General features: G+C 34.5%; 4 protein-coding genes across 4 annotated transcripts; 2 read left to right on the top strand and 2 right to left on the bottom strand.

The window, feature by feature from the left end:
- Positions 1-1464: 1464 nt before the first annotated feature.
- KVR01_013580 (uncharacterized protein) lies at positions 1465-4141 on the bottom strand. Its single transcript, XM_044785523.1, has 5 exons — positions 3766-4141; positions 3402-3618; positions 3268-3339; positions 2792-3183; positions 1465-2732 (listed from the first exon to the last, which is right to left on the bottom strand). The coding sequence occupies exons 1-5, from the start codon at positions 4058-4060 to the stop codon at positions 1864-1866; spliced, it is 1845 nt and encodes a 614-aa protein (XP_044637355.1). The 5' UTR covers positions 4061-4141; the 3' UTR covers positions 1465-1863.
- Positions 4142-4583: 442 nt separating this feature from the next.
- On the top strand, positions 4584-5033 carry KVR01_013647 (uncharacterized protein; the record flags this gene model as incomplete). The annotated part of the gene is made up of 2 exons (XM_044784612.1): positions 4584-4809; positions 4837-5033. 2 exons carry the CDS (start codon positions 4584-4586, stop codon positions 5031-5033), a joined length of 423 nt encoding a protein of 140 aa, XP_044637422.1.
- Positions 5034-5737: 704 nt separating this feature from the next.
- On the top strand, positions 5738-6927 carry KVR01_013626 (uncharacterized protein; the record flags this gene model as incomplete). The annotated part of the gene is made up of 2 exons (XM_044783312.1): positions 5738-5887; positions 5950-6927. 2 exons carry the CDS (start codon positions 5738-5740, stop codon positions 6925-6927), a joined length of 1128 nt encoding a protein of 375 aa, XP_044637401.1.
- Positions 6928-7347: 420 nt separating this feature from the next.
- On the bottom strand, positions 7348-9042 carry KVR01_013643 (uncharacterized protein; the record flags this gene model as incomplete). The annotated part of the gene is made up of 2 exons (XM_044784050.1): positions 7348-7985; positions 8052-9042. The coding sequence occupies 2 exons, from the start codon at positions 9040-9042 to the stop codon at positions 7348-7350; spliced, it is 1629 nt and encodes a 542-aa protein (XP_044637418.1).
- Between the last annotated feature and the right edge of the window lie 6055 nt (positions 9043-15097).

The raw sequence follows: 15097 nt of genomic DNA, 5'->3' as shown, positions 1-15097 counted from the left end.
TGGGCGTGCCATCTGTCAAGGTTTTGTGGCCCTCAGGTGGTGGTGGTGGTGGTGAACTGTGGCTGGTTGAAATATCAATTGCTGACGCTACTCACAAATGCAATAATTAGACTTTAAGTGGCAACCGGACTCGTGCGTGCTAAACCGACCCGAGCTGCTCTCAAAAGAACTTCGCAGCACCCAATGTTTAACTGGATAAACTACCCGACCACACATCATGGCGAGCATGGCTTCTCATTGCACCATGTCAGGTGCATCAATACCTCCATATGTCCTCCAAAGACGTCCAGGCTGAAGCAACCTCCCCCTGCGCCTGTCTCGTGTTGCATGAGAGTCGTGTGCCCATCATTCCGAGCTGCGCACACAATATCGAGCAGCCACAAGCTCCTGGGGTAGTGGAGGCTGAGAATGTCCGTCTTCTCGCCCGCAGAGCACATGGAACCGCCGAACCAGGGCTGGCGCGTGCTACCCCCGGCCCTGCCAAATCATTGTCGATCAAAACGCCAACCTCGGTCCCGGAAATCTCCCTTCCCATAATATCGGTCGTGTCGTGCCTTCGTGTCGTGCCTTGACCTCCCCGCGGCCCGGGTCGCGCCCCAGCTATCCCACCACCATCATCACACTCGTACATGCACGCCGCTCGCCTTGGGGAGGGAGGCGCTGGCGTGTACGTGGCGCCCGTGGACGCCGCCGCTGACATGGCCCCTGCGCTACTTGAAGCAGTTGAAGCGGCCGAGGGAGAAGCGCCAGGGCCCGCGGCGGACGCCGTGCCGGTCCGCGTTGACGCTGGTGCCGAAGTGCTTCCCGCCGAAGGCTTTGTCTAGTGGTGAAGTTAGTCCTGCTACGGGTCCTAAAGTGTTGTATTCTGGAACATTCCAAAACATGAAAGACGGGGATCCGTAAAAGGTGAAAAGTGATACTGACGGTAGATGAGAGGCATGTTGTGCTTGGGGTGGACTTGGCGTCTCTAGGTCGTGGTAGTTGTGTGTAGATGTTTTGACTGTGGTCTGGAAGTGGTTCGAGTCAGTGGTGCTCGGTGAGAATGGTGAGATGCTCAGGGGGGTGTCGCTGGATACCTTTTTATGTGGCTGTTGTGTACTTAGGTATGGAGTTCTAGGTTCAAATGTTGATGTTCAGGTAAAGGTATTTCAGGGCGATGGTATAACTAAGTCAGCAGGAGAGCAGGGAGGTTGTTAAAGTATGTGGAGGTGATAAAGTCAGGCCGTTGAGGCAGCCCGTTTCCATGGCAGTGGCTGGTTGCGTCATTGTGAAGCAAAGCAGGGAAGCCCGCCTCGAGATGTTCCCTGCACATTGACGCCGGCGTGCCTTGGCAGGTGTGACCAGCATCACGGGCCCTGCACAGTTGGATGGACGGTGCACGGTCTCTTTCTTAGCCAGCATATACCACAGTCACATCATCTCATATAACAATCTGAATATTCGATTTAAAGTTTAACTGCGCCCCGTGAGTCCAGCGTCGTTGTTTGCCCCCACGATGCTGCCATCGCCAAGACGTCCTTGGCGACGCTTGCACCCGCCGCTGTTCGCCTCGTCAACACCGGGGTTGGTCCCACGGGGTGTCATCAGGACATTCAGAATTTCAGGGTTTGCTAAATGCTACCGTTCCCGGACGGGCCACTTCATTTTCTGATGCCGAATCTTGCTTTGCTCTCTGGATGTTGGCGACCTGGTCATCCGGCTTGATGGCCGATGGTAATAAATTGAGGCCACAGTAGATATGGAAGTGAACACAACAAATTATTGGCATTAATCTGTAATCATTCCGTGCTGCCAGGACAAGAATACTTGCTGGCCTCCCGAGAAAGCAGTTGAGCTCATCCCTTTGGATGAGAAGAGACGAGCTCATTTGCCACAGATGAAAAAGTATTTTGCCAGCTTCCCGGCCGACCGTTGCGTTTTGGGCTCTTCAATGTCTAATTCAAGTTGCCTCGTAGTCGAAGTTGTAGTGGGGGGGACTCTTGCCCTGGCTTTCTCCCTTCTCGTCCGCACCCACATTTGCGCTACGCTTGGGAGACCACCTGGAGTCTCAGACTCTCGGACGAATCTTCTGGGAGCTGGGGGGCCGAATACGAGAGAAGCATTCTGAGCCTGCGATGCGACGTTGTTGGAGGTATCCCGCCTTAGTCCAGTCACCTTCTCAAACTGCTCCTCGTCGATGAGGTGGATTCGCAGGGCCCCCTCGTAGTACTCGTACCATTGTTCCGGGTTGTCATCCAGTGTGAATTTCTGCCTGACAAGACCCCCGGGACATATATCCATCAGATGCTGTTCTTCGCTAGTTGTTGCGGTCACGGGGCTTAGAACCTGAGTGGTTTCCCATCTCGACCGTATTCGAGAGCTTACCAATCTATGACGGGGGGGCTCTGGTGCATGTTGATGAAGGGGTTGCGTATGTTGTGGAAGGGGTCGTGCATGTTCATGAAGGGATGCATGTTGATGAATGGGTCGTGCATGTTGATGAAGGGGTCGTGTAAGTTGACGAAGGGGTCGTGGAAGTCGAGAAGTGCGCCGTGCTCGGTCGATTGCGAGCTCAATACTTTCTGCATGTGACATATCGTCTGACATCTCATCAGACGTGAGCCCTTCTTCATGTGATTGGGGTGAAGTCCGTTCATCTACTAATATACCAGTCCTGGGCCTTAATCTCTCGCCAATGAGCAAGTACAAGTCTCTCGTGGCGGCGCAGATGCCAAACAATTCCAGAGGATAGACTGTCAACGGTAGATGTGAGCGCACTTCCCAGTAAAACCCATCAGGGTTGAGTACATACCGTCTCCGAGCTCTGTCCCAGCCAAGAAGACTCTTTGCATATTTATAGGTATGCCTTCTTGTTCTTCAATCCTCATCTTCAGGTCTTCCACGAGGTCCTTACCGTGCATATTCCGAACGTGGATGGGAATGAAATTAGATCCCGCGAGGTGAACTTCGAAGCCGCCAGGGATCGAGTGCCTTTTTGGAGGAATGGAGACCAGTTTATTGGTCTCTGGTTCCTTGACTGCATCCCCAGTGACAGTTTCCTCCCCATCAGTGGTAGGCAGAGTAGAAGCTGCGAGGCTTGCATCTTCGGCTGAAGTGCTTTGGAGGATATGCGTATAGGAAGTTCCAGAGGACTGTTGTTCATTTGCCTGAATATCACATGTGCCCGTGGCTTCATAGGACCTCCTAAGGAGTTTACCATCAGTAGTGCATCACCATTTTGCTGTTCGAAGAAATTGGGACCCGCTGCTGATTCCGTGGTGGACTTACTTGCGTGATGATATCTGTACTTCCACGCACTTGATCGTGTCGTCTTTGGAAAGCACAGAAGCAAGCGAGAATCTTTAATCCATGTTGAATTAATTAGCGAAGCATGAGACGTAACAAAATAAACCCCCACATACCCTGACTTGCCCTTCAGGAGTTGGAATTGCCGTACTATGCATGGATCACTGGCAAAGCGTGTACCGTACACCCACTCGTGTGCAGGCGCAACAAAATAGTCCTGGCGAATCCCTATCGGCGTTGGCCGTGCCACGTTGACGCCACCAGCGAAAACTTGGTACTTGTACATCGAATCAGATGCCACATTGAAGACTCGTAACGACACAGCGGTGCCTCCTAGACGCTTGGTTAATATTCCCATACTAGCCCCTAGAACCACAAAGTGAGAGGGCCATAAAGTGAGCGGCAGGATGACGGAACGCGTCAGAGTGCGGACGAGTGATGGGGCATGAGGAACAGATATGAGATGTTGGAAAACTTTACTTTTGACGGGAACGAGGAAGTCGAGCGCAAATGGATCATGTCTGGTGGTCGAGGGAGGCGTCCATTTGCTTGTCATTTGTGCATCGAAAAATTGAAGCGCCACATGTCTGTCATCGTCGATATCATGGATTCGTTGGTGGTTTACGACAGGCTTGTCTTCAACACGCGGCGTTTGATAAATACCCACGCTGAGGGCCTCTCTTTGGTTGTGCTGTATCTGGATGCAGTCTTGGACGATCTTGCCGACTAACCGGCTGGGCCCGGCTTGCTGTGCATGGCCGTCAGAGCTGTCCATGTCTCTGATAATACTGCCGAGGACCAGCTCTCACAAACGAGGGTACCAGGCTTGCATTTGATGAGGCGAGTTGTGCGAAAATTGGCCACTTTTGAGAGAGGAAGAAGTGGCGGCATCCCATGGCTGGGTTCTCTTGAGTTTAATCCTTCGCGTTGCTGTGCGACCCGAAATCCTACTTAGAGCACTGCAGTGTAACCTCAATGGACAGTAGACACAAGTTGAGGCTGTGTTGCTCCAATTCATGTGTCTCCCGGAGCCGAAAATAGTTGCGCAAAGGCGTAAGCGCTACCCCGGCTCAGCTGAAGACTGACTGCTACCATTGGTTCAAGTTTCTGCCCCCTCATGCGGAAAACCGGTCCGCACTGCTGCCTAAAGATTTTGTCTCTCTAGAATATGGGATTTGCATATGTGCGACATTATCACAGTTTCGAGGAGGATGCTGCGCTGAAGTGCTCGCTGGCCTGGCTATTCCCACTCCCTCAAACCACTGCCAGGGTCTTTTGCCGTGTCATCCACATCAAACATGGCTGATGGGGACAGCGCGCTCTCGACGACAGCCAATATCATCGGCATTCTGACCTTCGCCCTGGCCACCTTGTCCTTCTGTTTAGCCTTCTATGCCGTGACGGCAGATGCGCCGAGAGAGATGAAGAGGTTTGCAGACTACGTGACCCAAAGAAAAGCGCATATCAACGAGATTTCGGAATTCTTCGAGGATAGGGATGTTGAGGCCGACAATGAGCTGGAGAGTTCGTCACTGGGAGACTTGGTATCAGAGTCACTCGGGACCGCCGAGCGGCGTAGGAAAGAACTGCAAGAGAATGTCTACAAGATATGCGGTAGCTCGGCAACGAGCCTGACCAAGAGGATATGGTGGTGGATGGAGCGGCGGGATATGAGTCTAGCGATGGCAGAGGTCGACATGCAGATACATCATCTCACGGCATTACAAATTTCCTTTTTGCTCAGGTAATAATCAAGGATAAGAATCTCTATTTGCATTTGCATTCTGCTAACTGATCCGTCAGGAAAATGAACCGGCAGAGCACGCAGTTAGATGAAGTGGAAAGGTTGGTATCACTTCGCGATGAGATAAGAGTTACTCCAAATCCATTATAATAGAGCAAGATGCTGCGCAGTACAGCACAAATATCGGGGCTTGAATAGTGTATACAAAACCACTAGCAACACATAGCCCATAGCCCACCCGGATGGGTGTTCATTTCTGGATCCGCTACGTAGTCCCGGAAAGTATTTATGAACCAGTTGACATATAGTTGCGATCCATGGATCTTGTGCAACTGTTGAGGCGGCTTTGCAATTCCAAGCACGGTATGTACCCGGAGACCTTGGTCGTTTTAGTGGGCCTTACAAAGGATCTTTCTGTTTGGATGACAGCTGATTTTGCACAGATTATGCAGGAGGCCTACCGCGTTTCTGAATTGGTCAATGGTGGGCGGGTAGGTGCCTAGGCAGGTCACTCCAAAATCCTTCTATCTCCGGGCAGCCTGCTCCATGTATTTATGCCCAACAGGTTCCTTCTCGCTCCCCTCTTCACTGTTTCTTGTTTTTTATTGCTGAGACCGTCTCGTCTCCTTTTGTGATAGCGTGCTCGAATTTTCTATTGCAGTAGGACGGATTACTCGCACAATGACAATTAACAACCAGGCAGCAACGATGAACGACGAATCTGCTCAGGAGATCCCTCCTATAAATCAAGACCCCATCAGAAACGCCGAGGGTGCTCAAGGCGCCAAGGCGCGGATCACAAAGTATCTTGTTGAGCGTGTTCCAGAATTCGCAACGCTCAGTGAGATTCGAGACAAGGCAAGAATTTTTTTCATCATCTGTAGAATAACTTGGTCACTAATCCTACGGTGCTGGAACAGGGCTGGAAGAATGCAGAGGGAGATCGATTCTTCCAGAACCAACGAAGACAAGCCGACGAAGGATCCCATACAACACAAGTGATTCTCAACAACATGATGGGAAGAATCGCAAAAGAAATGCAGGGAGCCACCGGGGCTTTCAAGATCCAGCCGACTCGCTCGAACACCGGACATGAGCCCCAGAAACGTATCCTTGACTGCTGCATGGCCCCAGGGACCTATCTACAAGCCGCACTTGAACACAATCCCGGTGCTCACGCCTTGGCGTTCAGCCTGCCGCCAGAGAAAGGCGGACATCCCTCATTGTTGGTGGACAATAATGAACCTGAGGTCACCATCAAATTACTCGACGTGACCCTACTTGCGGCCGACATGGGCGTCGCACCAGAGCAGATCCCATCAGACCACCCCGATGCCGCGGCGTTCCTGCCGCGTCAGGTTGAGGACGGCCGACACTTTGATCTGGTCATCTGCGACGGACAAGTCCTACGAACACATGCCCCGCACAGGGCGGCATACCGCGAGAGACGCGAGGCGCGGAGGCTCATCCTCACACAGCTCATCCTGGGGCTCGACCACTTGCGGCCTGGGGGCACAATGATTGTGTTGCTGCACAAGCTTGAGGCCTGGGACACCTTGTGCCTTCTACGCACGTTTCATGGGTTCTCTACCATCCAGACTTTCAAGCCTTGGGCGGGCCATCGGAAGCGCTCATCTTTCTACATGGTCGCGACGGACATCAGGGCTGACGGCCCCGAGGCCGTCTCAGCGGTGAAAGCGTGGAAAGAAGACTGGAAACTTGCAACTTTTATGGACGAGGAGGAGTACCAGTCATATACGGAGCGGGCTCATCAGGATGCAGACAAAAATGTTGATGCGCTGCTGACCGAGTTCGGCCGGGAAATAATTCGGCTGGGACGCAGGGTCTGGAGGATTCAGGCCGATGCACTGGCAAGAGCCCCTTTCAATCGGAAGTGAATACGACTCCATGGGTCGGATTTCATCACGATTTGAGTGGTGTAGTGTGTTCGAGATTTCGTCGCAATGGTGTGGATAAAATGGGAGTTTATACATCGATTAGCAAAGCAGATGCATGGCAGATAAAAGTAGAACCGCATGTGTGCCCGTACAACTATACTGTACCTAGGTAGCAAAGCAGTTCTCTTTGACTTTGCTTCTTTCCATATTGTATTCTTTCTGTACTATTGTTTGTACTTTTTTAAACGCCGAGTCTTGAGCGTTTAACACTGTATGGAGGCGCCGCGCACGTTTTTTGTGTATGGGAACAGAAACGAAACCACCCGTTTAAAAGAAATTAAACCTGAGGATCCAACCAGGGCCATTGCCCATTTGAAGATAATTCATTTGGTAATCTTGGGTCTCAGAAAACTTTGTGAATTAGCTACAGGAGTAAAAGTCAACCCAGTCATTATTAACAAGTGCTGGTTGGCGACCTTCCAACCATGGCCATTCCACCCTGGCCATTTTGAGTTGAGACGACGAGGCCCATAGCCTGATGAGGAGTCCCAGCGCGCCGTCTATACTATTCCACCGTCGCTCGTCCCACATGACATAACCCCATCGCCTTAACTCATCGGGAATGTACTCTCCGTACAGGTTGCAGTACTTCCCATCCCACATGAGAACCCAAGCGAGCGGTGGCGCGTTAATGCTGGAAACCACTGCTGCCGCCTCACTAGCATTTTCGGTCGTGTCAGCTGAGTGGGGAGTCGACTCACTCATCGTTAGAATGTCTAATGAGATATTGTGGGAGGAGAAGGTGGAAACGTTGTCATCACCTGTGAACGGCATCGGTTCACCTCTCTCCTCGGCCCGATCTCTGTCGCTGAAGCCATTATCGTATGATTCACGCCTTTCGACTTGGCTCATACCCTCCATACAGTCTCCGAAGAAATGCTCCTGGCTTTGTTTCAGGTACTTGCCCATCAAGTGTACGAGCTTATCGTGATCTTTGATTTTGAACATGTGCAGTGCCAGCCTGAGGCCCCCGTGGCCGATGGTGCCGTTAAGGTATTCTGTTGATCAAGAGGGCACGATCGTCAGTGGGAACGCGATAGCATAGCAGCAAGTAGCACACATACCGTCGTAATCTCGAACACGCGTGAAGGAGTCTTCGGGTTCAGATTCAGAGTCGGGATCGTCCGCAAATTTGGAGCTGTTCGGGTGAAAATCCAACTTGATCTCGGTAACAACTTCTCCGTACCTCTCCTTGATCCACATGTAGACGCAGTCGATCTCCTCAATCTCCCAAGATCCGAACTGGGGGAAGAAGACATGTGCGATCTCTACGTGGGCGAAGAGTTCGTCTCGATCGCCCATGAAGAGATTACAGAATATTTCGAATCGGTAGAAAGCTCGCAGAATCCGCCTTTGCTCCGTTACGCTCAACCCACTCGGCCACGTATTGCATGTTGGTGTTTCCTTTAATGACGCTGACTCTGCCTGCATGCGTTGATCTTCCGTAGCCTTGGCTGCTGCAGACTCGAGGTTTGTTAAAGCCCAAGTGCTGAATTGAGCCGCCAGAGGCTTCACAGTCAATGTATGAAACCAAGCGAGCCAACGGACATCAGCAAGTGACATAGACTTCAACATAGTGGCCAGGTCTCCAGAGCATCGCCACGCCCCATACAAATCGACAAAGTCGGTGATGTCTCGCTGTATTACTACGCGCGGGCCGATCTTGAATGGGCGTGACTTGAAGGCGGCGTAAGCCTCCACCAATAACTCTCGGCCCAAATCATGTTGTAGGCACCTGAAAAGAAGCTGCTTGCGGTTGGACCGATATTGGGCAAAATAGACGGGGGAGGCGTGAATGAGGGAACTCAGTGTCTCCAGGTCTGGCATGTTTTCGAGGATGTGTAACCTAAGCTCAACTGGAAGTCTCTCAAGTGGCGCGGGTTGCTGCTCCTCGTTGGCATCCCTCGTCTCAAGTGTCACTCTGTCTGTTGCCAACTGAGATGCTCCATTCTGATGCGCTGACGCAACATCGACCACTTCGGGATGTCGCTGATCAGGCCCAACTAGGGCTGGAGTTTCGGCTGTGACGCTGTGAACGCTCGGCATCGTCGACATTGTGATTTGCCAGCGGTCGTCTTATGTTCTGTTGTGCTTCCGGTGTGAGCGAACTCAACTTTAGCATGAAGCAGACTGTGCCTGGTTGCAGTTTACTTGCAAAAGCTGGAGGGGAAGTTGAGGATTGCACGATATCCGTGCATGGCTGTCTGTGTCTCGAGTGAAGAGAAGTCAAAGGCGGAGATGCGGACATCTGTCTTCGTTCAGGTCGGTGGGCAGATACCTACCCGCTTTTCTGCGACAGCCCTGGCTAATCAAAGCAAACCAACGCAACCAACAAGGTCGATGTTCTTAATTGGCTGCAAAATACCTAGGTACCGTACCGGAACCCTATGGCTGAATTTTACAGTTAGCAGGCCTTCTTATAAGTACTTTAAAAGATATAATTATTAGTCTACTAATTATAAGTAGCTTACTAATTATAAGTAGGTTTAAGTATAAGTAAGTATTTAATTAGTTAGACTTTAATTAATATTTAAGTTTTTATATATTCATTTTATATATAATAAATAAATTTTATTTAACTTTTTTTTTTAATCTTTTTATAAAATTTATATTAAAAGACTTTCTTAAATAAATTTATTATTATAATATTATAATCTTATTAATAGTTATATATTTAAAATAAAAATAATATTAACTTATTTAATAAAAATAAATTTAAATAGTTATTAAATATATTAATAAAAAAGTTAATTTATTAAATATTTTATTATAAGATTCTTTTTTTAAAAGTTATTTTAAAATTATTTTAAATTTATTATATAACTACTTTATTACTTATTAATATAATAATTAGATAAAAGCTATAAGGAAGTACTTTAAAAATACCTTAATATTTAATTATACCTCTTTTAAAGTTTATTAAAAGTAAGTAAAGTCTATTTATTTTTCTTAAAAGAAATAAAAATTAATTTTATATTAAATTTAAATTTAATAAATTTTAAACCTTTCTTTATTTATATTATTATATTTAATATTATAATTTATTATAATTTTAATTTTTTATATTATTTATAATATTATTAAAAATAAATAATTAAAAAAAATTTTAAATAAATTTAAATAATAATAAGGAAGTTTAAATACCTTTTAATAAGTAATACTTTTATTCAAAAATAAAAATAAAATTAAATTCTTTAATAAAAATAAATATTTTTAAAATAGTTAAAATTATTTTAAAAATTAAATTAAAAATCTAAAGTTAATTAATATTATTTTATTATTTATAACTTATATTTTATAATAATATAATAATTAAATAATAGATTTTAAAAGGGTTTATATTTTTAATTATAATTTTTATAATAATAAAATAAAAGTAATTTATATATTTAATTATATTAATAAAGTATTAAAACTATTAAAATATTTATATAAAATCTAAAAAAGAAAATAAATTTATATTTAATTATTATAAATAAAATAAATTTAAAACTTTTAATAATAATTTTAAAAAAATTTTAAAAATTTTTAAAATTATTTAAAATTTAATTAATTTTATTTATTAATAAAAAATTAAAACCTTTAATTTTTTATTAATATTTTAAAACCAAAGTTAAAATAAAAGTTAAAAGTAATAATTTTAAAGTTAAATTTTTTTAAGTTATAAAGTTAAATTTATTTAGAAATTTAAATTAAATATATTTTAAATTTATTAAATATTAAAAATAAATAATTAAAGTTATTTAAATAATTTAAATTAATATATTTAAATAAATTAAAAGTAAAAATATTAAAAATTAAAAATAAAGTATAAAAAGATAATAAAACTTTTAATAAAAAAAAAAGGAAGCTTTTAAGGTAATATTATAGCTTTTAAGGAAACTTAAAGTTTATTATATATAAGAGGTTAAGGTTAAAGATTTTAAGGTAAGAGTTTATATATTTAATCTAATTAAAATATTTAAAAAATAACTTTAAAATTATTTTAAAATTTAATTCTTTTAATAATAATAAAAGTTAATTATTTATTATTATTATAATAATATTTATTATTATACTTTAAATTATTTAATATTAATAAAAGTTATAATATTTATAAACTAAATTTAAAATTATAATAATTATTAATTAAAAAATTATTAAAAGTAAAGTTAAAATAATGAAAGTTAAGGATTATTTTAACTATTAATTAAAATAGTATTTAAAATAAAAAATTAAATTAATAATTAAAATTTAAAAAAAAATAATAAAAGTTTATAATATTTTTATAATTTTAAAAAAATAATTATAATATAAAGTTAAAAATATATTAAAATTAATTTTAATATTTAAAATTAAATAAATTTAATTAATATTTTTATAAAAAAATTTAATTTAAAAAATTAAATTTTTTTAATATTTATTAAGGGATTAATTATATTTTAATATTTATTAATAAAGTCTTTTAGATTTTTTTAATTAAAGATTATTTTAAAATTAAAGAAAAAAACTTAAAATATTTATTATTAATTAAAAGTATTTTAAATTTATTTTATTATTAAAACCTTAAATTTATAATATTTTAAATAAAATTAAAAGTTATTTAAAAATTAATAGCTTTAATAAAATAACTTATATATTATTTAATAAATTATAAAATATTTTATAAAAATTAAAAATAAAATATTTATTATTATATTATCCTTTTAATTAATAATTTTTAATTTAAATTATAAAAAAATAGTAAGAATTAAAAGAAATAAATAAAAGAAAAAGATTACCCTTTAATTTTTTTAATTATATTTATAATTAAAAAACTTAAAAAGTTTTTATAAAAATTAAAATAAAAAAGCTTCCCTTTTAAAGAAAAATAAATTATATAATTAAATTAAAAAAGAATATTATTATTTTTTACCTTTTATCTATTATTATTAAAGGAGTTAAAAATTTTAAAGAAGTAATTAAAATAAAATTTAAAAATTAAATAAATTACTTTTAATAAAAGTTTAATAAAGGCTTTAATTTTATTTACTTTTAAAGAATAATACTTTTTAATTTTATATTAATTATTAAACTTTTAATAAAATAATAATTAAAAATTATTACTTTTATTATTTATTTTAAAATTTTAAATTAATTATTAAATATAAAATATTTTTAAAATTTAATTTAATAAATATTTATTATTAAATTTATATTTTAAAAAATAAATAAAAATAGTATTTTATATATATTATAATTATTATAAATTTAAAATAATATTATTTAAATTAATTAATATTTTTATTATATTTTAATTATTTATTATAAAATTTTAAATAATTATAAATTAATTATTATTAATTAAATTTTATAAAACTTTAAAAATATAATTTTTTTTTAAAAAATTAAATTTTAAGATTTTTAATTAAAAAGAATTTAAATAGATTCTAATTAAATTAAAACTATTTAAGAATAATCTATTTCTATTATCTATTATAATATTTAAATTTTTTAAATTTTTATAATTTTTATTAAAAGTTTATTAAAAATATTTTAAAATTATTTAACTTTTTAATAAATAATTATTTAATATAAAATAAAATTAAAAGTTTAATAAAATTAATTTATTTATATTTAAAATTTAAAAGTTTAAAATCTTTAAAAAACTTAAAGTTAAGTTTTAATAAATATTTTTACTTTAATATTATAACTTAATACTTTATATTTAAATTAAATATAATATTTTAATAAAATAATTACTTTAATAATCTTTTAAAAATATATTATTAAAATATAATTTAATAATATTTTATTATTTTTAATTAAAAAGTTTATTAATATAAAACTTAATTAAATAATTTATAATAAAAATTAAATATTATTATTAATAGTTTTAAGTATTAATAATAATATTTAAAGGAGTTTAAAAATTTATTATTATTTTTTAAATTATAATAATTTTTATAGTTTTATAAAATAAAAAATTAATTTAAAATAAATTTAATAATTAATATATTTAATTAAATTTAATTTTATTATTAAATACTACTTTAATAAAATTAATTTAATTAATAAATTTTTAAAAGTTTAATTATATATTAAAGGAAAAACCCTTAAATATAAATTAAATTTTAACTTTAAAATTAAAAATAATTATAATTATTAAAAGAATTAATAATTTTATTTAAAAGATTAAAAATAAATTAAAATTTAAATTATAATTAAAATATTATAATATATAAAGTTTTAAAGATAACTCCTTTTTAATAAAGTATTAACTTAAATTTATAACTTTTATAAAAGTAATTTATAATAAAAATTAAATCTAAATATATATATTTAATATTAATATAATATATTTAAAGCTTTATTTTTATTTATAAATTTAATTTATAAAACTTAAAAAGAAAACTTTATAATTTAAATTATAATTAAAAATATAATCTTAAATAATATTATTTTAAATAGTTTTAATTATAAAATTTAAAATAAACTTTTAAAAAAATATATATATATATTAAAATAAAAATCTTAAAATAAAAATTTTATAAATCTATTATAATAATTTATTAAATAAATATTAAAAATAAATTAAAATATAAATTTTTTTAAAAATATTTTTAATAACTTAAATTAAAAACCTTATAATAAAATATATATACTTTTATATAATATATTAATATATATTTATATTATATTATTATTTATATAAAAGCTTATTTTATTATTAATTTTATTAAAACCTATATAAAATTTAATATAAACTTTATAATTAAACTTTAACTATTATTATAAATAATAAAAATAAATTTAATTTTAATAATTATAAATTATTTTATTAAAATAAGTTTTTCCTTTTAATTTATATTATAATAAATATTATAAAACTTAATAAAATTTTTATATAAAATATTAAATATAAATAAAGATTTTATAAAAGTTATTATTAATTAAAATATAATTTTATAAATAATTTTTAAAAATATTATATAAGTTTAATAATATTAAAACTATTATATTACTATTTATTATTTATAAAATAATAAATAAATAAAAAAATAAATTAAACTTAAAATAATATTTAAAATTATTTATAATTAAAAATACTTAAAATTAATTAAAATTATTATATATTATATTTTTATATATAATTTAATATAAAATATAATAATTAAAATAAATTTATTTAAAATATTATTAAAATATTAACCTTTTCTTATTATTTTATATAATTAATAACTTATTAAAAATAATATATTATAAAAAGATATTAATAATAAAAAATAATTAAAAACTTTAATAAATTTATTTAAAAATATTAAAAATTAAAAAATATTAAAATTTAAACTTAAAATTATAATATATATTATTAACTTAAATAATTTAAAATTAATAAATAAATATTTTTAATAATTAAATATTTTTACTTAAAAATAAAAACTAACTTTATAAAAGGCTAATTTATTTAAAATTTTAACCTAAACTAATAAATAAACTTATAATTTAATTCTTTTAAAAATATTTTTAAATATATAATATTTTATATAAACTAATTAAAACTATAAATAATTAAGATTAAAAGATTTATAAAAGATATTATAAATCTATTAAATTTAAAAATAAATAAACTAAATAAAAATTAAAGAAAATTTAAAATTATTAAAAATTAAAGGTACCTTTTACTATTTAATAAAATAAAAAATAATTAAATAAATATAACTTTTAAATATTAAAGAATAAAATATTTATAAATAAAACTATTTAAAAATATTAAAAACTTTAATATTTTTAAAAAAACTTAAAATAAATAAATAAAAAGTTAAAAAAACTATTTAAATTATAATAAAAAATAAATAAATAATAACTAAATAATAAAAATAAATATTAAAAATAATTAATAAAATAAATAATAATAAAATAAATAAATAGTAAATAACTTATAAAGACTTTATAATAAATTAATAAAAATAAAATATAATTAAAATATAAACTTAATAAAACTTAATAAAAACTAATAAAGTAAATAAAAATAAAATAAATAAACTATAAATACCTAATAAAATACTTAAAGAATAAATATTAAAGAAATAAGTATTATTAATTAATAATTAAAAACTAATTAATTATAATATTAATATTAAAACTATTA

Source organism: Diaporthe batatas (assembly GCF_019321695.1).
Source record: "Diaporthe batatas strain CRI 302-4 chromosome Unknown Contig00029, whole genome shotgun sequence".
Lineage (NCBI taxonomy): Eukaryota > Fungi > Ascomycota > Sordariomycetes > Diaporthales > Diaporthaceae > Diaporthe > Diaporthe batatas.
Note: the sequence above shows the minus strand (reverse complement) of the source record. Positions and strands in the feature narration are given on the sequence as shown.

Excerpts from the sequence above, each read along its gene's own strand:
- KVR01_013580 (XM_044785523.1), bottom strand. The coding sequence starts at position 4,060 with ATGGACAGCTCTGACGGCCATGCACAGCAAGCCGGGCCCAGCCGGTTA. Across the intron at positions 3,619-3,765 it reads CTTCCTCGTTCCCGTCAAAA|GAGGCACCGCTGTGTCGTTA; the intron begins GTAAAGTTTTCC and ends CCAAGCGTCTAG. Across the intron at positions 3,340-3,401 it reads CTCCTGAAGGGCAAGTCAGG|ATTCTCGCTTGCTTCTGTGC; the intron begins GTATGTGGGGGT and ends CATGGATTAAAG.